Raw genomic sequence first — 24353 nt, 5'->3', positions numbered from 1 at the left:
GCACGTGGGTTAGCTTTTGTTTCAATTCTCTAATGTAGCTTTTGGCATTAAATACATTTTTAGAAGCTAAAATAGGTCACACATGCGCTGACTGGTGCTGTATCTGTTTTATGTCTCAGACTCCTGACTTTTGCCTACATTACTTAAAAAGCAACGGAAGAAAAAAGAAAAGACAATTTATGAAAGGGGTGACAGCTTGATTCCATTAAAGGTAGTCAGATTCTGATTAGCTGCACTTTCCCTTATGTCAATATTCCTATTCAATTAAACAGGCCAAGGAAAAGCTTTCAAGGGAGAAATACACCCTGTACCACCTTGCACATTTACTGCAAAAATCAGTGCCACTTTTTTCAATGGGGTTTTAATTATGTTGAGAGTATATTGACTAGATCAGTAGTAGGGAACCTTAGGCCCTTCAGATATAGTTGGATTCCAACTCCCATCACCCCCCGGCCAATTTGTATGTCACAAGGGCATTACTGCAAGGCAGTCATGAAGAAAGGCAGCCTGAAGTTGTGTTGATAGAGTAACTCTGGTGAGATGGCTGCGACTCAGATTCAAGCCCAGCAACCCTCCTTTATGTTTTCATAATCTCAAGTCTAGACTGCTGCAACACACTCTGTGAGGGACTGTCCTTTATGATTATTCAAAAGCAAAAAGGGTTGCTGGTGTTCTGTTAAGTGTAGGTGATCATGATCACCCTACTAAGTGTTTGTTCAACAGAACTAGCTTTCCAGAGACAGTGTGCTGATTTTGATTTTTTGCCTAAAGATCCACAGAAGGTTTGTGCATTACATATTCAAGAAATGGGAGTTGCAGTTTGCTGAGCTACATCTTCATTTGTCCCTTGCATCTGAGAAAAGAGAGCATTTTAAGCTATTGTGGCAAATAACTACTGAAAAACCTAACCTGATTTTTAAAAGCCATCTAAACAAGTGTTGATCCCCATATCTTCTAGCAGTGAATTCCATAAGTTAATCCTTGTGCTGTACAAACTTATTTTCTTTTGCCTGCTTTGAATCTAATGCCACTCAGTGGTGCTGAGTTCTGCTATGAGTGAGCAAAAATATATCCTTTATCCAGATTTTTATTTCTCTCTTCAAAACAATTTCTCCCATCAACTAAAATCTTGTTCATTGGGAAGTGTCCCATCTTCTAGGATTGTTTTAGTTTTCCCTTTCTTGTATGTTTTCCAGCACATAATATTCTAAATGTGTCTGCATCAAGGATTTACATAATGGCATTATGATATCATGACATTTTATCTTTAACTCCTTTCCTGAAAATTGCTAACATTGAATGGGCCCTTTGTACTGCTGCAATCTGTTGAGTTGATCTCTTCAGTGAATTTTCCACAGGGAGTCCAAATCCCTGTCACACACAGTATAGACTTCATCGATATATGTGTTATATATAATTTTGTCGCAATGTGCATCGTTTTTGCCCTGCACATTAAGACTCAGCCTGCTTCGGATTACACCAACCTGAACCTATTGGTTGCCATTTGTAAATGTAGCTGATCACTACTTGAATGTTTATGAGTGCAGTAGAGTGTAGATCTTTCCTCCTTTCTCCCTATTGTGTAAACAGTTTGGACTGGTTTTATTTACTGCTAGTAGTTTTATACATGTTGTACTTTTCATTTGGCCTTCTCTAGAATGTCTAATGAGAAAATTAAGCAGACACACATCATTGCATATCACATCTCAAATATTCTTTGGGCTTTTTTACAGCCCAATAAAATCACAATTAGGCAATACAGTTAATGATACCAGTTACATCTCAGTGCTCAAACTGTATTTCTGAGGATAGTCTCGTGACTTCTTTATGGTTTGAGAATCACTAATTGTTTGTAGGAATGCAGATTCAACTTAAAATTGAGAACCTGTTTTGCAGATGACAAGCTCAGAGCAAGCACTTCCTCCTCCTCCTGAAAGGTAGCCAAGAAAAATTGTCAGGGCTGCTGGCCTTCTGCGGTTTATGATTCTAAGGACCCGTATCATATGGTAACCATTTTCAGTCACTGACTGGAAACTGACATATTAATGTTAATAGAATCTTATTTGCGTTAGATGCATGTGATGTGAGCATCAACTGTTTGTAGACAATTCCATCACAGAGTTTGTCTTTCCAAGAACTCAAAAACTAGGGCTGTTGGTCTTCCTTTTTCCAACTTGATAGTAACATATTCTCAACCTATTATAGATGTATCATTTTTAGACTTTTATTGATTGAACCAAAACAATTTCCAAGATTCTACCCCTCCCCCAGTTTTGGCCAGTAAAATCTAATGATATCTATTGTCTCAATCCCTTCCTCTACAAATTTCCATTTTGGGTTTCATTTCTTAGGATCAAGATGGTGCCGTCTGATGGAATTCTGGAGCCTGATTTTATTACTCAATATATATTTATTCTGTAAATGTAACTTTTTTAACAGATGGAGCTTTACTTGCCGTAGAATCAGCTCAAACTTTCTGCAATTATTTTCTGTCTTAAAAAAATAAAATAAGGGTTTTCCTCCCCCACACAATATTTTGTATGCAATGAATACATAATGAAAATGCATTTTCATTTTGTCAATTCTTCTTGTCTCTGTGAGAAGTTATAATTGCATCCATAGAAGTTCAACAAAAGACCATTTAATTGTTTAAGGAAACTGATTTGCATCACAAATGTTCTCTCCTCCTGTGGATTACATATCTGAGTAGGGCTGTGTGTTTCATTTTTCTAATGGTGAGTACATTAGCCCATGTCCTTCAGTGAAAACGTAGATTGCCAACAAATGTAGGACTTAGTTTTTCATTTGAGATTATTCAAGCAGAGGCTTTATCTCTTAAGAAGCTTGTGAATAGAATGATTGGTTGCCCAGTGGCCATTGCTGATTTTAGTGGAAATTCAGATGAAGGCTTAAATATGTCTCAAGTCTTTTAATAAAATTAATAGCGAGGGCCACTCTGAATGTCATTGTTGAACTAACATAGCAAGCAAACAGAAAACGATTAAGCTGGATTTTTAAATGTCATTTCTCACAACTATTTTCAAAACCTTAATCCGTTGTGTTACATTCTGGGCTTTTCTCGTTGTAACTGAAAATATAGCTCAACCTCTTTGAATGCAAAGTTTAAAATGGAGGAGTAATGGTGTTAATGCAGCAGATGGAAGTAAATGGGAGATTGCTTTCTGGCTTTTTGTTGCTAGGTTGAGACATCTGTTGGCATGATAATGCAAATCTGACCTGTCAAAATTTTGGAAATCCTACTATTCTATGTTTATAGAAATGGGACAGTAATTTTGGGCAGTGATCAGTGCAAAGAAGCACTGAGTTGTCCCCAACGTTGCACAAGTGAAATTCTGCTTGTGCAAGGGGGCTTCCCTTCCTCGCCTTGCATTCACAAACTCTGCTCTAGAGACCCCCCCAACCCCCTGAAGCAGATTCTGTGGGTGCAGGAGGGGGGCTGCAGCAGAGGGGGGAGGGGTTCCATTGCACAAGTGGAACTGCAATGGAAACAAACTGCATGGAAACAAACAGTAATGCGATGCCATTTCTTTCAAAACGGACATAAGCCTTATTAGAGCATTCCCCATGAAGTCTTGGAGGAAAAGAATTAGGCTTGTTGGCCTTACCCCCAGTGTCATGCCCCTGGCTAGTGTTGCTGTTCCACTGCCCATGCATTGGGGGAAGGTCTGAAAATAAAGAGTTTGATATATGAATATAGGCTCTGTTTAGAACACTGATTGTGTGTGGATCTAAATCACAAGGAGAGTCTAGACTTCCTTAAAACTCTAGTTTAATAGAGCCCCGCCCCCCACCATCCCAGCCTTGGGTGTTGATGAATTATAGAATGATTGTGCCAATATGGCATCATCAGCTCATTTGGCTGGTTATGTGCCAGAGTCTTATGACTTCCTTGCTGGGATACCATGCCAAGTGTGCAACTGTTCTGCTTTTACAAGATAAGTAAGGATAGCTAAGCCATGAGGGGAGGAATAGTGCCTGGAAACCTCTGCTCAGCTGGAAGAGCTGGTGGTGGATGGGAATTACTCATAAGAAGCAAGGCCAGATCTCCCCATCAGGTGGAAATGGGCTGGTAAGGGCTGACCCAAAGCGTTTTTTGTGTGCCTGATGTTAAGTACAAGATGGCACCGACTCCCATTGCATGTATAGAAGTCAACCAGACGGGCAGTGGAATCTTCAATGCTGAGAGTGGCGGACTAGTTTAGGGCAGGACATGCAGCACACACCATTGTTTCTATGGCACCTGGCTACCATTCCACACACACTCCAGCAGACACACTGCCTGAGGCAGCTGCTTCACACTTCCTAATGGAATGGCCGCCCCTGTCTCCACAGGTGCAGCGGAATGAAGTAGGCACTCAGAATGAAGTAGGCACTCAAGGCAATAGAATTTTATTTTGTTTGTTACCCCCAACCTTCCTCTTAAAAGGGCCCATGGTGGTTTAGATATATTCCAGCATCAATAACAGAACAAAGCATTAAAAACCTTTGTATTTTAAAAACCTGCTACCCTGATCTTTGGGAGAAAGAGCGGGATAGAAATGGAATAATTTTTAAATTTTATTTAATGGCTGCTAAAGCTGTGTTCTCCAGTAACTGTACAGATTTTGGCACCAGACCCTCCTGAGTCAAGCTACTTCTTAAGAGAGAGGGAAGGCATTACAGGAGGAGAGAGGCTTGTAGACTAATGATAGTTTTCCCAGAAAGCCTAAAGTACTGTGATAGAAGCATCCTCACTTGTGCTGTTGCACATTCCTTTCTAGATGTATATAAGGAGAGGGGTTTTTTATGTTTCTCTTTTAATTTTGTTTTTAAGTTCTTTGCAGTTGATTGATTTCATTATTTATTCAGAACTAGTTCATTCATTTTAATAATTCCCTTTCTTTTTCATATCCCATTGCCTTCAGAGGGAGACAGACTAGTGTTCTGCTGCCTGTAGCTTGTGTTTTCCATACAAATGGGCATGACATTCTCAGGCACAGCATTATACCTGTCAAATTCCAAACAGTTTGGGGAGAGGGTAGCTATTTTATAGGCAATTTTTGAAAGACACAGACACAGCCTAAACAACTTGGCTCTTCCTAACTCGCTGTAACTTTTCTGTGCAGGCTTGTTCTGGACTAGTTTTTATCTGAATAGAAATGAATAAGGAAATAATTCAGTGAGCAAGGAGTAGTCCCCCTGCTTGCATTCCAATTCATTTTTATAGCTAAAATGAATGCAGTGTATGGGGCTCATTCATTTGTGTTTTTTAAATAAACACAACAAGTACTTATTTCCTAAGTTCCTCAGTAAAATCTTGTTAAATAGGTTTGGTGTGACTGTAGTTGAAGACCAAAAGTATACCAATGGCAATGAAGCTTCCATGAGCCCAAAAGCAAATCATAAAATAAGCACACACAAAATTGAGTGCCACCAGACCAAAGGGTGTGAAGGTGGAGTCACTCCCAGCTTCACATGCAAAGCCTCGTTCTGAAATCTGGCTTTTCAGATAACACTTTTTTTCTAACAGATGTTCACATTCTTCCACCAGTGCATTCCATGAGGAAAAGCTTGTGTAATCCTAACAAATGCTCCTCTATGCTCTGGACAACAAACTCATTATTCAAGCAGGAACCCTTCGGCCATTTGGGATGAGGAAAGATGTTGCGGTAGGAATAAGTACACTTGTTTGGTTAAACAGGGCTGGAAACATCCTAAGAGATGAGAACCCTGTTGTTGGTGCTTAAGTATTTGGAATATTCACCCCATTTATTTATTTAGTTAGTTAGTTAGTTAAATAATTCATTTACCACATCATTCAGAGCAGGGAGCATAAATCCTGAAATACATAAAATAATGTTAAAAGCAATGAAAATCAAGTGGTTTAGACCACAGCACCACTTGTGTCCCCTTTCACAAAGGCCAGTGGAAGCTGGTCAAATAGAGTCACTGGGGCACTGCCCAGTCATGTGTGGTTTAAAGGGGGGGAATTACAAATTCCCCCCCCCCAAACAGCCTGCTGTCCAAAGCCACACTATTTTCTGTTACCTGCACACTCCCTAGCCTTCGATTTGAACTGTTGTAGCTATTTCTGACAATCAGCCATTCTCTGGTCAAGCAGTTTGTTCCACTGCTCAACCAATCAAAGCCAAAACTATTGCTTTAGGCAGGAAATCCCTCCCATTCAAATTCAGGCAGAAAAACACACACACATAGCAACTGATAGGGCACCTGGTCCATATCTTCACTTGTAGCCTTATAGGCCAGTGGTGGCCAAACTTGGCCCTCCAGCTGTTTTGGAACTACAGTTCCCATCATCACTGACCACTGGTCCTGTTAGCTAGGGATGATGGGAGTTGTAGTCCCAAAACAGATGGAGGGCCAAGTTTGGCCATCACTGTTATAGGCAATCCAGCTAATGAGGTCACAGGTGTTAGCAGGCAGCTGAGAAAAATATTCCCCAAATTGCTTGCCTTTTTACTCCCAAGCCCTGAAAACTGGCAGCCAATTAGAATCAGTCTTCTGATCTGAGCATGCCCAGACCTTTTCCTTTAAAAAGCAGCCTGCTGAATTGTGGGTAAAGCCCCATTTTGCTGAGAGCCCAGCCACCAGATGAGCAAAGCAGCTTCTCCCCTTCTATTATTAATGGCTTGACCAGTGGAAGGATTATTGGTGCTTCTGTGAAGGAGCAAGACCGCAGGGCACTGGTGCACCAAATGTGAGTCTGTATTTTATTTTTAAAGTTATATTACTATTGTATTTGGGGAATGGAGCGTTTATGTCTTCTTGTTGAGATAGCCGTGGGGTAGATTACTCTCAGAGCTTGTACATAAAATTGTGTGGTACACTTTCAAAGGGTAACAAACCCATCGCTCACAGCAGAAATGAAAAACAGGAAATGTATTGTTACAGGATTTGGGGGTTGGTTTGAATGATACTTTGGGTGTCCTCCAAGCCTGTGGCTTTGTTAAGGGGGAAGTACGTTTTCTTTCCTTTTGCTAAAATTGTGCTGGTGGTGTACTCTGCAAGGCTGTTGTGAGGAGAAAACACTACAAAACACTTGAACAAATTTAAAACATTATTACAAATGTAGAAAACTGCAGGGGATGGTTCAGATTCCTGTCCCAGCATTTTCCCACACAATGGATTTGCTGAGGACCTGCACTTGAAATCTATTGCTAGGCAATATCCTAGTTGGTGGGGGTTTTTTTAGGTGTTTTTGTATTATTCCAAAACTCCTTTCAGAATGGGGGGGGCAGACAGGTGGGAGATCATCTTCTTTTACATTTACCGGTAAATCACTACATCCTTTGAAAGAGCTCAAAGTAGCAAACAAGGTATCCCTATTCCCCATGTAATCCTCACAACATCCTTGTGAGGTTGGTCAGGCTGAGAGGCCATGTCTGGCCCAAGGTTTTACAATAAGCTTCATGGCCCTGTGGTGATTTTGAACCTCTTCTTTTAAATCCTAGTCTGATTAAGAACCTACCACTTTATTCCATATTCTGGAAAGTAGACCTAGAAGTCACAAAGCTGGAGGAAGGGGTCATCTTTTCCCATTGTGCTGGAAGTTTATGGAGGCCCTTGTTAACAGTTCAGTGTGGCGCCTTTTAACTCTCCCTTCGCCCTGTCTTCAACCTCTGAGGCCTTGCCTAGTTGCTCTTCCAAGTCCAGGGTCCAGCAGCTGCCACTGGAAAAGGCCCTCTCTGTTGCACATACCTGTGTACTTTTCTTGTAGGTGGGACACCAAGAAGGACTTCCTATGGTGGTCTTAATAACTAAAAATTTGATACCTGGCTACCAGAAACCCTAAGACTGAAATCCTAGGCATAACTTACCTTGGAGTAAGCCCCAGTGAATACAATAAAATAAACATGCCTAGACATGGGCCCTGTCCACACTTCCACTTGTGCTGTGCCTAAAGAGCACAGATCTGAGTAGGGTTTTTTTGCTTCCTTTGCGTTTTCTAGGCATGGGTCTGAGCGGTTTCCCCCTTGTCCTGCTCACATCAGCAGGGCTGGGGGGTGGTGGTCTTGTCCTCTGGGCAGCCCAGGATCTCCATATACACTGCGTAGGCTTGTGCCTACTTGCATAGGCAAGCCACTTATTGCTGCTAATGCAGCTGTTTGACTCCACCCCTCGGGGGCACACTTCATTGTCTCAGAACAGATGGATGCCAACAACTCTCTATAGCAGGAATGTCACATGTTCTGTTACACACACTGTGTGTGGGACACATTAGATAAAGAATTTGCCTAGGAAAGCTGTATTCTAATAACACTAAACTGCAGGCAGAATTCGATGATCATTTTTGGGTGTATTTTAGAGAAGATAATGTGGAAGGATTTGTCATCAGTGTCTGGAAGTGGCTCCTTTTCGCTTTTGCTGTTGCCATACTTGATAAAATAGCATCATGTCAGGCATATAAATCTTGTCCCAATTAAGTAAAGATTCAGAGGAACTCTTGTGCTCATAGGTGTTACTGAACAGAATTAACATCTAGTTTTGTATTGCTTAAATTCAGTATTCATACCACATAAGGGTACCTTCACTTTTGTTTTATTCTTACAAGGGACCATGGTGTTTGTTGCAGAAATGTATCCATTTTCATGTTGATCAAAGCTGTGACACATCACATTTTAGGTTACCAAAACTTGAATTTACTATGTGTGGCCCCAGTGTTGTTCTGGCGGCTGCAGGAATATTATTTCGATGTTGGCTGTGTGAGGGAAATCTTTTTTCCACCACATGAATCTTCCTTACAACAGGAAATGGGTCTAGGATGTGTTGGTGCTTTGGAGCACAATGTTTGTCTCATGCTTTCAAAGGGTAAAGTGGCGACTCAAATGTACTGATTGTAAAGTACAGTCAGAGATGATAATCCACTTGATTAATTCAATATCAAATATGTGTTCTAAATACTAAGGACTATAATCAGGGAGTTTATTCATTCCTTTACTGGGTTGTTGTGTGTGTGTGTCTTGCTGCCTGCATTTTTTTCTTTGTTTATAAATAAAATTCTATGTTGTAGAAAATGTGATATTTGGCATATGGTGCAATATCACAGCAATTAAATTTGGTTAAGGAATGCAAGCACACCAAACTGTTATTCTTGGAATGAACTGCAAAGAACTGACGTGGATAATTTCTGTGCAACATGCAAGTTTATGAGTGACTAATGACAGTGCAGTAGTGGCATGATAAGTGATAGATGGTTTAACTGAATGGGCACCTAGCAGGGGGAAGTAGGTAAATTTATGAAGAGGTGCTGTAAATCAGAAATTTTCAGCCTGTTCATTCCCTCCCTGCACAAAGTTATATCTATTGATACTCAAGGAAGGCCCTTCCATGCCTCATGCAGATACACCAGCCTATTACTGCACAGCACTCTTCGGTGCTCAAGCTTTTCATAGAATTGTAGAGTTGGAAGGGATCATGAGGACCATCTAGTCCAGGCATAGGCAAACTCAGCCCTCCAGATGTTTTGGGACCACAACTGCCATCATCCCTAGCTAGCAGGAACAGGGGTCAAGGATAATGGGAATTGTAGTCCCCAAACATCTGGGGGGCGAGTTTGCAGTGTAGGAATATGCAGCTGTCCCTACAGGGATTGAACCTGCAACCAGATGAGCTGTCCAGGCTGATGGGAAACTCCAACTCCCATCAGCCGCAGCCAGCATGGCAAATGGTCATGGAGGACGAGAGATCCAGGCTGGGGGAGGTTGCTCTAAAAGTACACACGAGGAGATGACACCTACTCTTTGGAAGATAAGCCTATGCATGGAGGACTTGGAGAGGCGTGGGATAGTGTGTCCAGTTGTAGGAGCTATATAGAATCCCCATGGGGATCGCTCTCATGTACGCAGAGCTACAGAATGAGGGGACCAAATGTATGGCCCAAATCAGAGCCCTTAAGGGGGACATAATATCCTAGCTCATTAGCTTTTGTGTCCCACCAAAGGTTTCAGTGGGGTACAGCTTGAACCCAGTAATCCATGTCCTCAACTTGTTTTATAAGACAGATTGTTTTGAACATTAAATCAGGAAGCATTGAGTAGCACCCTCCTCTTCTCACACTCTGTTTAATTAATATACCACCAGTCTTGCTGGGCTGGCCCATGGGCTTGTTCTCTTGGCTCTAATTAATGGCAGCTTTTACATAACATTGTGAGATACTTTATGTTCCCTTTAGAGCTTTTTTTAATTTAAAACCCTCTAATTTTAAATCCCTTCATTAGTGTTCCTCACAGCAGGAGCAGCAACCAAGCATGGTTTGTATTCTGGTGACATCTTCTGGATGAAGTTGTTGCTAAACAGAACTATCAATGCAGCCCTTCTTTGCTCTAGCAGTTTTTCGCCTTTCTCTGTCTAGTCAGTATATGCATAGTACGGAGAGATTCTACCCAGCTACATTTTTGTAGGGTTGCAGGATTAGTATATTTAAAACAGAAGATTGAGGGGCTAAAACATATTCACAAATTAAAGCTGAAAGGCCCAGCCTGTACAGACATGCTCGGTCCCTTCTGCCATTCCCTCACATCCAGGCTAACATTTAATGTTACTTCTATGACTTAGGATTTATGGGATGCTTTACCCCATACAAAGTGCCTTCAACTCCACTAACCCTTACAACAGCTTTGGAAGGTAGGCGAGTAGTATTGGCTGAGAAACGGTGCTTTGCTTGTGGCAACACAGCCAAGTTCAAATGTATGGCAGTTATTCAAACCATGGGACCTTGTAACTCCCAGCTTTTAGGGCCAGACAAGACATGCTAGAGATGTCTTTGCAGTTAATGCATGCATTTTTAAAAATGCAAACAGCTAGTGCTAGAAAGCTGCTCTTGCTCTTCTTCACAGGCCAGACATGTGGGTCTGCCTGTCCGCTTCCCCAAGCTGAATGTCTGTGTGAGTGTTTAACATGTGCATGTAGCCATGTGTATACACATGATCAAGGTATGTGGCCTGTCTTCAATGTGACCCTCGGTCCAAAAAAGGTTAGTCACCCCTGGGCTAACACCCTTCTGAAGTGGACTGTAGTGTGTGGAAACTTGTGCCCTAAGAAATCTAGCCTTTCAAAGTGTAACCTCATTGGTGTGTTTTATTTCGTTCTGATTCTTTGTTTGGAGAAGCTCACTATAATTGTATGGTGTGTGTCTTGGAGGGAATTGCAATCATTTTTCATATGGGTTGGGAAGCAAATCTGTAACCCCCCAGTCTGAGATACAATGTGGTACAAATCCTGACACAAATATATTTCACTATTGAGTCTTAGTTGAATGTGTGCAACCTACAACACCAGTTATTAGATTGTTAGTTAATTTTCTTTTCTAAACCAAGCCAAAGTAGAAAGAATGAAATGGATACATTTTAACAGAACAAAAAAATTCTGTACGTACACACACACACACCAGGCCTAACCAGAAGGAACGGATAGGAATTTACAGAATAAAAAATTATTAATCAAAAATATATATTTTTGCAAGGAAAATTTGATGCATTTAATTATATGAAAATTTACACAATGATAGCATACCAACTGTAACATTACATATTTCTGGAGAATATATTAACGTTAATATAGTAATCTGTTATTAATAATAACAAATGTGTGAGTTACAGATAGGTAGCCGTGTTGGTCTGCCATAGTCAAAATAAAATAAAAAAATTCCTTCCAGTAGCACCTTAAAGACCAACTAAGTTAGTTCTTGGTATGAGCTTTCGTGTGCATGCACACTTCTTCAGATACCAGGTATCTACAGATACCAGGTGCTACTGGAAGGATTTTTTTTATTTTATCAAATGTGTGAGAAAGCAAAAGTGCAAGGGGAGAATTAAGAAGAGTTCTAGGGTAGGGAGAGGGTCTGGAGGAGGATAGGAGGCAAACACACAGACACAGAGACAATTGCGTACAAGTGCATGGAGGGAAGTTCCAGCTTGCAGGCTGAGCTCCGCTTGCTCAGGAGATGGAGCGCTCAGGCAAACTTGGGCTGCATGCATGTGCACACACATGGTATCTCCAAGGACCATTTTTGCCTGCCGCTGAGGAGGCAGAGGAGATGGAGAGCTAAGGCAGGGTGTTACCCCGCAGTGCACTTTTTGCATCAGCCTGCTGCTGCTGCCGCTGCAGAAGGCACGGAAGAGCAGCTGAGGCAGAGTTAGCAATAGCATTGGCAGCACAGGACAGGAAACAGCACTGGCTTCCCAATTTTTGCAATATCATGCTTTTTTACTATTGCACAGAAATGCACACATGGTTCACGATATATTGCCAGGTAATTTTTAAAAAACAGTTATCACAATTTGTTCTTAATATTGATATAAGACAGTATATATTGATATATCGCCCGGCCCTAGTCTTGACTTTGAACACTTCTCCCTCTCCTCCTCTGGTAGAGTTGGGAAGAAGAGACTAGAAGCTTTTGCTTCAGATTTCTATTAACCACAAACTGTGGTCAATAGTAAACTACAGCTTGCATAGCCTGGCCACCATTATAACATATTGTTTGCAGTTGGCTTGTTTCAAACACTACACTAGCACATGATGCAGAGCTGTGAGATATGTGTATCTTGTATTTGAAGAAGTGTGCATGCACACGAAAGCTCATACCAATAACTAACTTAGTTGGTCTCTAAGGTGCTACTGGAAGGAATTTTTTTATTTTGTTTGCACATGAAAGGAACTGTAGGTGGTCTCATAAAATCATTTCTGTCCCTCACAAGTTAACTGTTTGAAATTCATGATTTCTAACATGGGTACAAAGCATTGTCTTTGCCTGCAGAGTTATTTGATGGGACATAGGCAGCATAATTATATGTGATCCAGAAATCTATTGTGATCATTCAGAAAGACACAGCTTCCTTCTATAAGGATTCCCCATTCACATATAGAGGGAATGGCTCCATGTAGATAGGAGAACCTAGATGAAGCACAATTCTATTTAACTGGCATTCTTCATATCCCTCCCCCTACATAGCATGAGACTAGTGAGGTTCACATGGGAGGAAAGTCCATATTCAGCCTTGCTCACCCTCCAGCAAGTGTTCGCAGGAACGCAGACTGTACAGATGACACATTTCCCAAAGCTGGTATATTTAAGCACAATGTAAACTGAAAACAAAACAAAAAGTCTAGATTTTGTAACAAAATTTATTTTTGCTCTGTAGATACAAATCCAAACATCAAACAAATTGAGTGGAAAAATACTAGTAATTAACAATGAAAACTTTTATTATTTAATAAATAGAACTTTGGCATTCAAAATTCTAGCTGTAAACTCTACTAAAAAAAAAAGTTACAAAAAGAGGCAAGAATGACAGGCCTGAAGACATGAGCCAACCAGTGGCTCTTTAAAAATAAAATAAAAACAACAACACTGGATGCATTTCGATTTAAGTCATGACAACTCTATTTACACGAGGTATTCTGAGTGGTTCAAAAACTGAACCCAATTTTGAAAAACTACCAGTCTTGGGAGACTGATCCAGTACATATCTGCTGTGCTTTTAAAGATAGCCCCTTTTCCCTTGCCTTCTCCACTGATTATCAATGATGTACTATACCTAATATATACAAAATTAATACATTCTGTTTAATGTTCTTCATATACAGAAAAGCTGGAAAATAAAGATCAGACTGCTTTCTCAAATATTGACCCACAGCTTTTAGAAAATATTTCTATTTATGAAAGTTATTTTTCACAAGCCTACAAGCTAAAAAATAATACTAATAAGCAGAGGAAACAAAGTGCAACAACTTGATACTCTCATAACTTTAAAAAATAAGATTATTATTAAGCCATCAGCTAAAATAAAAGGCACAAAGGTACACAGAAGTGGAATTAATAGAACTATTGAATAAGCTATAGGTGTGTTTGATTTGTTCACTCCCCTTTTGTTAAATATCCACTGGCTTTTTCTAAAGTAGTAACCTTACCTTCCACTTTGGATGAAATGGCATCCACATCCAGAATATTGTGTAAAATCTCTTTCATGCAGAGAGATATACCAAATACACAAGCGGATTTACAGAGGCATTATTGAATGACAAATTTGGTTTTCTGTAATTGAGTGAATTTAGCCCCAGCTTAGGTTTCAGGCAAATGAAAATGGATACTTTGCCTTGCATTTCTTCTCTCTCATTCCAGAATCTGGCGATAAATAATTCCTCTCCATTTTCCCCACAAAAGTGAAAACCAAAAATAATGAGAGAGAGAGAGAGAGAGAGAGAGAGAGAGAGAGAGAGAGAGAGAAATAACTTTGGTTCATATAGCTAATTTTGTTAAGTTTTTAAAAGAAATCTCTATCCAGAGTTGGTGTCTGTGGCAACCTAATTAACTGAAATTCAGATCTGCTGTGCTTCTAAATCTACACACATAAAGCTGAAGGTTTAATACCTAATCCTAAACACATTTAATTAGGTAATATTGGTGATTTGGGGCTTACTGTTACGGCTTACTTCCAAGTGTGCATAGGATCATAGACAAGCGGCCTAACTGGACTTTAAAGTCAAGTTTACATAACCATTTTGAACTGACCTAAATATGATGCTACAAATTTTATATGGCATATAAATAATAGCATTAGTTATATCCAAAAACAATTTTCCAAGTTCCTTTTAGAAATACATTCTTGAATTACAGTAGTTACTACAAAATGCCATCTACACAACTATAGAAATACAACCTGAAGTATGAAAATTACTTGTACATTTCTTTTCATGTTTTCTAATAGATAAAACTGCAGCTTTCATTCATTCATAATATATTTTTCAGCCCTTGGGATTGTCTCTCATATCTGTGGCAAAAGGTTGTCATGACTAAATCAGCCTATTCAGTAATGCCATTGTTAACCACTTCTCTTAAAAGCTAGTATTAGTTAGCTTCACATAAAATACATTGAACGGGACCATAGATAACTATTTTTTGCTGAAAATACCCATGCATATCTTACCTATTTTTAAAAAATGGCATTGTAAACCGATGGGCTCTTTAGCCACTTAAACAGCAGACCTTGCATTATAACATTAGTTCAAATAATATAATACTGTGTCCTTATGGCTCACATAAATTTTGCCCATGGCCTTTCGGTCTTTGGCTACCACCTCCTTTCATTCTTTAACCATGACTGAGACAAGAGAAGCCTGTCATCAGTAAGTGGAAGCTTCCTTCCAAATGCAGGTTTCCTTCTAGAGTCTAGCAAGTGTGTGTAACAGTGGCTACTGCTTATGGTATCACCACATCCAGTGCTAAAAGATGAGTTCATGTCAGCAAAACAAGATCATCTTCAGATGCACTGGGTATGTTCAGAAAGGGTGGTTGAGTAGCTGAACTGCAAGTGCTAGTAGTCACACTCCCTTGCACTGTGCATTTGATAGTAGCATGAAAGGGGCCTATTTGTTTAAAACTGAAAACTGTGAAGGCCTTCAGGAGAGGAGGAACCATGACCAGTAAGTACATGTGCTGCTGCCCTTCACACTCCTGCCCAAGCATGCAGCTGCTGAGGGGGTTGTGGCCAGTGACATGATCCTGCTACCCTCATGCTTTCACTGAACATGTGCAGAAGTCTCAAAAGGACTCTGGAAGAATGCCAAAAGTTGCTGCGGAACCCAGGCTTTATTCTTAGGAAATTGCTGAGCAAATGTTGAGCTTCAAGGGTTACACGTATACCTACGTACAAATTAAGATGCAGTAATTTATTCTATTACTCAATTACTTAATTATTCCCCTTTATGAGGTTTTTAAAAATAGTAACTCCACTTCAGCATATTTAGAGAATATTCTTGTTGTTCAGCTTTCCATTTCCAAAGAAGAATATCAGCCTTTAAAAAAAAAGCCAAGGGCTCTAGAAAATTGCTTATGCAAACAAGCTTTTAAAAAACACACTGCTATTTCAACACTTCATTTAAATGAATTGGGAGGGGACGACATTAACTGAAATAAATAAGTTTATAGGTAACAAACAAGGAGGTCAAATAAGTCCTAGAGCAAGGCTAAGAAAATACTGAGTGTCAGAGAGAATGTTGTGCAGAAAAACTCCCTCCTCTATTTTGGTGATTTTCAATGAGTGCTGCATAACAAGGCGGAAATGTTTGCCTATTCAAGCGAGGGCAGGAATCATGCTTTTCACTCCGATTTGGCTTCATGATGGCATAACGTAGCCACATTTAACTGGCTGTGTGATTACTTGGTATTATCATACTGCCTATGTGAACCCTGACTGACTGTGATTATCTCAGAAAGAGCCCTATGTCTTTTTTTTTAAAAGAATACCAAGGCTGCTGTCCAAGGAAATAAGAAAGTGTAAATAGTATGCAAAAGATAGAATAATATGAAGTCAGGACAGCTGTGAGCATTCTGTCCCTCAATGCCTAAATTTTTGTGGCCAGACATTTGGCAGAGTCTTGTTCCTAAGTGCTTTGCAAAGCTTCACTGTCTCTATTCTCAACTGGGTTATCTTCCACAAGTAATGAAGGTAATGAGTAGATGATGGTAAGGAATTAATTTAAATGAAGTTTATATTGCCTAATTTACAACCAATGTAAAAATTAAATAACTTCAATTTCTTTGTCCCAAAACTATACTGTTTACGGACAATGGGAGGAATTCAATGTCGTGGTAAGGTGATTGTTCTGTCAGGGCAAGCGTTTCCATCAGATAGAACAATTTGCCTCTCCTACCACCACACTCTGGGTTTCTCCCAACCCCTAGAGCCCGTTTTGGGAGGCACACAGGGGGAGGAATGAGGGGGAGAGTCCTGTTGCACAGGCAGAAGAAGACCTTGCACAGGGTTTTTGCTGACAGACTTGATTAGTTGATTCCTGCACATTATTCTATTTTAAGTCTCTTAAATATTTTTTTCTTGGTCTATGGTGATGCTGCAGTGTCAAATTTATGGCAAAGTTCTGTTTATAAAACAGAAGATGCAACAGGGAAAAAATACTTTAACCATCAAGTCATCTTTAAGACATTTCCACAGCATAGCACATTGAGTCAGTGTCTTATCACACTTTCAGTTGCTTCCTGGCGTGAAAGTAAATTGATTAGAATTTTTCATCATTCATGCCCTCATCTGCATAGAAGCAAACAAAGCAATTCTTAACTTGAGTTCAATACCACCTAATTAGACCTACTTTCTAATAACTGTAGTGGGGTTTGCAGTTGTTAGTATTTTAAATTCAAGCAATTTGTTTTATGTTGTAAGGACGAAGGACTAAGTACTTTCATGCTTACAAAGTTGTTTCAAGATAATACTTACAAATCTCCATTTGAAAACACTGAACAGTAGTTAAGATAAATACTAAAATAAATTCCCACAGACAGAAGTCAGGACAGTGTTGATCAAGAAACACCCATTTAAATAAATACAACTCTGGGGGGAAAATGACCAGAATAGGTTTTTCTTTTTTTGAAATAAGTACTATCATATGCAAATAGTATTTCAACATAAACCAACAATGTAAAATGGAGACATAACATATAAAACTGAAAATGGCAACCTTTTCAAAAGAAGCTCTTGCTCACTTTTAGCTATGACAGTTGGCAAGACCAGAATATAGCTTTCTGCACATCAGGGCCAATTGTCATAAATAAGCAAAACGTACCTTATTCTCTTTTTTCCTTTCTCTTTCAAAAGGAAGCACTTCGTTGCTTTATATAATTGATTGTCAGAATAAAGTGACAGCAGGCTTGACTTGGCAGAAAGGATGTGTATACTTTAACACAGCAAAATAGAGCAGTCTGGATTACTAAGTGATTTTGGGTACATTGCTTCCTAATTCTAGAGCACTCCTATTGTAACTATCCACCAGGAACAATGACTTTCAGAACACATGAATTAAACATGTTTCTTTTAGCTTTTAAGCTTCCTGGGTGCTGGAGTGAGCTCCTGGAGAAATTTAAAGTAATTAGGTATTGATTATAAGGATGCAATATTCTCCTGCTCTTTCTGTGTGTGTTAAAAAACCCTTTCTAGCCTGTATGCTGGGGTGGCCAACCTTTTGGGTTGAATGACTGCGTTAACCCTTGGCCAACCCTCTGGGGGTGACCACACCACACTTTTGGGCATACACACATGAAGCCCAGATGTACAGGCACACATGAATCCTCCCCGCCTCACATGATCCACAAAGATGAACTATTTGGTATCAAGGAGAGACTAATTTGCATCCCCATCAGGGTGCTGGTTGGAGCCCACTCCAGCGAAGTGACTATTTTAATTTTGGCTTTTTCCACTGCTGCCAAAATCAATGGGGTCCTGAGGGGTCAGAAAAAAATTGCTTGTGGTGTGTATGTCCAGGTCAGGTCCCAATAATGGGCAGAGGAAGGTTAGCCATCCATGTATGATGCACCCAGGTCACAAATGAACTTAATTGACAGCAAAGTTTCCACACTAATATAGTGCAGAAGAGGCTCACAGGATGACAGTTAAATTCTCAGGCCTGAACTTCTTATGCTTTATTGAAAATATAGGAGCTTATGTGCTGCTTTGTCTAAGAGGAACACTGATGATCAATGGACATCAATTGCTAAGTAAAACGACCTTTACCAAACTGAGATGGCAAGCATTGCAAGGTAGGCAGGCTACCTTTGTGTGTGCCTGCCCTCAAACAGTCCTTCTAAGGAGTCTCCATGCCATCATCCAGTTTTAATACCTACACACGGCAGGGCACTTAAAATTTTCCCCCTAGTAAAATTCTCAATACTGATCTTGTACGCTAAAGCTTTGCTGAAGGGGGGAGATGATACAGCAGTAACTACAGTGCCTTCTTCCGACACTTAAATATTTTGACTCCAGAAGACAATATGGATGCTTTTACAGACCATGTCAGAGGAAACAAAATCCAACATTTCCAACAGAAACACATTCTTCACAGCTTTGACCTACATTCAGTAGTTTTGAAGAAATCAGATCTCTCGTGCAGCACGTCCCATTCTCTTCAAGTGACGACTGCTTCACCGGCATGAACTTACATGCAAACGCTTGAAACCCTTTGATCTGGCACACGGAGCGTGTCTTCCAGTATGGCTCCTTAACATAAACACAAGGAACTAAAACCAGAGCAGCATTTAATAACTTAAGTCACTGTTGCCGTGAGCCAAACCTTTTATCACTGTGTAATGCAATTTTCTCCCATGTCTTGAGCATAGCAGTCTGATATTATAGTCCTCAATTCATCAATATCTTTTCGTAACTGACACACCTCTAAGAGTTTCTTTGAGAGAGTTTCTGTGCTGTGGTAATTCTCATCTTCAGATGAGCAGCTCATTGCTGAAATTATAATAAAAAGACAAGACAGCTTAGGTAAACACACAGTCAACACACCTAACTTTGATTTAATGTTTGTTTTGGTACGTTGAAAAGAAAGTATGAAAATGTGGCACTTTCCCTTCCACAAATGTGGAAGCAAAGGTTTTTTTTAATATTGGTTTCTTGCCAACAATGCAACAAGAATGGAAACATTCAGAGAGCGATTTTGGTTAATATTCCCCCCCCCCAAAAAAAAATTAACAATGCTGCTGCTCTAAATTTGAAGTATCCCACTTCAGGACAAGGTTTACTCTACTTCAGATGTGGGTCAGAATCAATGTTGCGCCAACAGATGCAAAGGCACACCCCTTCCTCAGCCACCCAACCAATCTGCTTGAGGGGGTCCCCCAACCCTCTAGCAGATTCTTGGTTGTGTGCGTGTAAGGATAAGACCCATTTGCAGAAGCAAGAATCAGTTGTGCAGGTGGGACACGGCACCTGACCACTTAGAGGCCACAGAGAGTGTTATGCACATTGGGTATGCTGTTGAAAAGCTACAAGGGGATCAAGCAAATAAGAGGATCAGCTTCTGAAAAGCAGTTTTCCATGCACTGTTTTTAGCTCACCAATGTAGAACACCAGCATTTAGCCTACACAGTTGCTCTTACAATATCTGTTGCTTTCTTTGAGATGAGCTGCTTTGCATACATCATCATCATCATTACACTGCTGTACAGTTTTTACAAGGGCTGCAAGCTTTACTTGGCATTAATAGGTGATGCTATGAGTTAAGGCTCACGTGCATATTTCCGATTTTAGCTTGTGTGTTGCAGTGTATAATGGTGAATGGAATAATAACCATGATGTATGAATCTGATTTATTGAATTGCTGGTGTAAACGGAACTGGACGTTACCTTATTTTTGCAGAGCTGTTCACTGTATCCATTGCTAGTCACCACCACCCTTCCTACATTTTATTATTTATGTATGTGTTAAATTTATACCCTGCCCTTCCATAAAAAATGTGCAAGGTGGCCAAAAAACAACAACCCCCCCAACTAATTCACAAACAAATAAGCAATATAAAAATCACATAAGAGCAGACAAAAAATAACAGCAAGTTTAAAATATAACTAATTAGGAATGCAGGTTGAAATACAGAGCAGCAGAGTAAACAAAATCAGACCAGTAGGCCCAACATCTGTGTAAATTAAAAGGGGTTGCCTGTTGGCAGAAGGCCATCAACAAGTGAGCCAAGCAAGACTAGTACTGAGACAGAAAATAAGGGCAGGAAGGCGGCTTGTAGAGGAGCTACAAGGAGACAACCATTGTAATACGCCTTCCCACAGATTCTGGAAGTACAGAAAAGTCTAATAATTCCTGCATTCTTTTTACCATCCATAAATGTAACCTGTCTTGTTTTCTTTTATTGTTACAGTAAGTTCTAATCTTGAATAGTTCTAATCTTGAAGCAATTTTTAAAAAATCCTGTGGTTACTAAATGCCAAACTGGAAGGTTTCTGTTTGGTTGTCAACATTATAACTATAAAGTACAAGTCACACTCCGCAAACGTGCTCTTTCTCCCTGGCCAAATTCCTGGATTTTACTTGTACAGATGTGTCTTCTCATTGTTCAAATCACTTACATCTGATTCCCAGCAGTAAGGACAGGTTAGGCTCCTTGCCCTGAGCTCTGTTGGTAAGAATACTGCAAAGTGCTTTCAAGTCAAATAAACAGTGAGACATTTCCTTGAATAACTGATCAGCCACAGGTAGTTTTTCAGCCACCGGCTGTCTGGACAGCTCCATCTGATGAATCTGTTCCCTCAAAGTTGCATTTTCTTCCATAAATCTTTGGTTCTTAAATAGGGAGATAGAAAATTAAAAATGCAGACATTTATTCACTGGTTCTGTTTATTAGAAAAATTATATAAATAACAGGCATAAGTTATTTCGGAAGCTGTTGTCCATTTTAATGAAAATGAACTCTGTGTTCAGAGCTAGTCTATCTATGAAAAGGAAATGTGGGAAAGCAATAAAGAATGCTCATCACCATTAAGTTCTGCTTGTGAATATCTAAAGGCATCTTGAAAATGACTGTTGGAAACAGAAGGGTGGACTTGGAAGACTTTTATTTAATCCAGCAAGACATGTTTACAATATACTTTTTAAGGAATATTCCCAGAAGATTTCTCAATCATGCACACAATTCAATAAATGACAAAATGTGTTTTATTACCCTAGACAGGGAATGACAAACTATTAACTGCACATGATGCATTTTCCCTCCACCACAAAACAACAACAACAAACAAATACATTATGGGGTCAGGATAAGTCTCACAATCCCCATGTTTAAATTAATAAGTTGCCTTAGCATTTCATCTTGAAATGTAAGTTTCGAGTATAGGTTCAATTAATATCAGTCTTAAGTATGCATTCCAAAAGATCAAGATGACAAGACTTGCTTGCTATAGGATATAAAATATAGAAAAGCCTTCATTAGTTAAACTTTATAAACAACTCATCCTGATCCAGAAAGTGTGCACAGGGTCATATTTTTAGATGTAGATTCCATTTCTGGATAAAGTCTATTACTGGGATTCAAAGAGTGACACGGGGTACACCCAAAGATTTGGCTTATTAGTGGAATTTATGACATTCCCTCTCCCCTCCAGCAGCAACACACAATGCTATATCATAAATCCCCCCCCCCTCTAAAAGTGAGTTGCCGTATAGTCCTGTGGTGTGGGAAACACAACTCCTCTGTGAACAAGCAGGACTATCTGTCCAGTTTTTTGGTTCCTAGCCTAAATGTGTAAAAAGGCTGTTGCTGCTACATGAGCTGCGAGTCCTTGTATCCTTCATCTTACGGAAACAACTGGTGGTCCTTCTCCATCACCAGACTAGTGATCAGTAAGGACAGTGCCAATCACCTGTAAGGACTGGAATGTGAACACCATATCCAGACACAGTATTTCTCCTTCAAGCGACAGATCAGCTGTTTGTGACAACGATTGTTATACCGAGAATATCACCACTTACCTTGTAGTGTCCAGAGTTTCTTATCTTTAAGAGAAATTATTGTTTCTTGTATTGTTACGCCTCATTCCTTCTCAGGAATGCAATTTTGTGATGTATTTATAGAATAGAACAAAATGGTGACATGGTAGACAACTGTCTCAATAGATGCGATCTCAAAAACTTACTTCAAGTAGCGTCTTTTGTAGCTGCTGTACACTCTTATCCTTTTCTTCAAGTTCACTTTTCTGTTTTTCAATTGTCACTTTTCCTTGCAAAAGCTTATCTTGCATAGACTAGGGGGCAAAAAAAGAGAAAATCACCTTAAAGCATGTAGTCCAGTAAGCCGATAGCTCAAACACTGTCAGTTGCATTTGCTTCTGCTTGTAACTTCAGTCTTCTAGGAGCACTTTAGGCAAATTTATGCTGGCTATTGTGCTGACCAGTTTCTGTAGCCAAGAAGGTCATTTAGACTAAGGTGTGCAATTTTGGGGCCTTCCCTGCCAAGTCTAAAAATTTGATCTACTGGATTCCTGTCCTCTGCTGGCTTCAAGGAGGCAGATGCTGATGCATCTATTCAGCAGCAAAAAAAGCCTCCCCAACTTTTCTTGTGGGGAAGATGGAGAGGGAGCATTTCAGCTTCAGCCAATGCTCAATAATGCTGGGGCAGAACCAGCAGTGGCTGCAAAAGTAGCCCTTTGCCTTTACTTCTATGGGATAGAGACGCTGGGGATGTAAGGGCTTTGGTGACTGCTCAGGAAGGGCTCTAGCTCAGTGGTCTTGCATGCAAAAGGCCAAAGGTTTAATCCCCAGCTTCTCTAGGTGGGCTGGGAATGTCAGGAATGTTGGAGCACTGCTGCCAGTCAGTGTAGATAATATTGAGTTAGATGGACCAATGTTGTGACTTGCACACAATGTTGTGAGGCAGATTCCTATGTTCTATGTACAGCAGTGAGGCTTTTGCTTCTCTTGTGAATGGCAGCCAAAGAAACACACACTCACACTCACTTCCTGGTATCTTAAAACTAGTTTCCTTCCACAAACTTACTGGATGTACCTAGGCATGTACTTAAATAACCACTAACAAGTGAACTTCAGTGGTGTGCCTAAGCTGAATCATATTATGCTTGGAGACCTGAGTCATCAGAATGTGCAGCCAGTAATAAGGATTCAATCTAGCTATATCTCCAAGGTCTGCTAGATACCCAGGAGTTTCACTTAGCCCTCTACAGTGTTTAGCATAGGGGAATAAGAATGGGAACTGCTTGGCTTCTATGGATGGGAGCGTTTATCCTGTAACAGTTGTGGGATTTGTCATTAATACTACCCTATCAAGGGACCTCTTTAGCTTTACTTATGTAATAGCTACACAAAACATGCCTTCAAACAAATACAGGGAAAGAAAAGAACTGGGCTCAATCTAACTTTTACAGTAGTACCTTGGGTTAAGTAGTTACAGTGGTACCACAGGTTATATATGCTTCAGGTTACATACGCTTCAGGTTACAAACTCCGCTAACCCAGAAATAGTGCTTCAGGTTGAGAACTTTGCTTCAAGATGAGAACAAAAATCGTACTCCGGTGGCACGGCAGCAGCAGGAAGCCCCATTAGCTGAAGTAGTCTTCAGGTTAAGAACAGTTCCAGGTTAAGAACGGACCTCTGGAACAAATTACAGTACACTGTACACAGTTCCGGAGGTCTGTTCTTAACCTGAAACTGTCCTTAACCTGAATTATGGGGAGTGAGAGGTCCCCTCAGTCAAGCACTGGAGGTCCAATACCCATAGAGGATCCTTTAGGGTGAGATGGTCCTTCATGGTGGGCCAGCTTTCCACTCCCACCCTCAGTTTTTACTTCTGCAGTGCTCAAAGGAACCAGGGCAGTCTCTGAAATCCCCAAAGGTGTCCAAGAGTGGGCTTAGTTTGCAAAGCCCCCTGGACACCTGGCAGGTAAAGGGTTTGTCTAACGAAGAGCACTTCTCCCTCACATTTGCAGCAGCCGTGTGTGTGTGTGTGTGTGTGTGTGTGTGTGTGTGTGTGATCTATCAATCATCTCTTGAAATCCAGGACTGAAAATCTCAGAAGACA

At 40.2% G+C, this 24353-nt stretch overlaps 1 protein-coding gene and 1 long non-coding RNA gene across 7 annotated transcripts in view; one reads left to right on the top strand and one right to left on the bottom strand.

The window, feature by feature from the left end:
• Positions 1-110: 110 nt before the first annotated feature.
• Positions 111-24353, top strand: part of LOC309366714 — a 28535-nt gene continuing 4292 nt past the window's right edge. Inside the window, exon 1 of one of the 2 annotated variants that reach the window (XR_014166850.1) lies at positions 111-211. This is a non-coding gene — a long non-coding RNA (uncharacterized lncRNA). Of the gene's footprint in view, positions 212-6596; positions 6719-24353 lie in introns of those variants that run through there. The other variant, XR_014166851.1, reaches the window with a different exon arrangement.
• The window catches only part of CEP85L (centrosomal protein 85L), a 97527-nt gene continuing 92220 nt past the window's right edge, over positions 19047-24353 (bottom strand). For all 5 annotated transcript variants that reach the window (XM_081905437.1, XM_081905440.1, XM_081905439.1 and 2 more), the window contains 3 exons: positions 22455-22562; positions 20892-21105; positions 19047-19265 (listed from right to left, as the gene is read on the bottom strand). In XM_081905437.1, coding sequence (XP_081761563.1) covers positions 19105-19265; positions 20892-21105; positions 22455-22562 — 483 coding nt within the window. In that variant the 3' untranslated portion in view covers positions 19047-19104. The remainder of the gene's footprint in view (positions 19266-20891; positions 21106-22454; positions 22563-24353) is intronic.

This window comes from Podarcis melisellensis (genome assembly GCF_964234715.1).
Source record: "Podarcis melisellensis genome assembly, chromosome: 3".
Lineage (NCBI taxonomy): Eukaryota > Metazoa > Chordata > Lepidosauria > Squamata > Lacertidae > Podarcis > Podarcis melisellensis.
The sequence above is the reverse complement of the archived record's forward strand: the minus strand, read 5'-3'. Positions and strand labels throughout refer to the sequence as shown.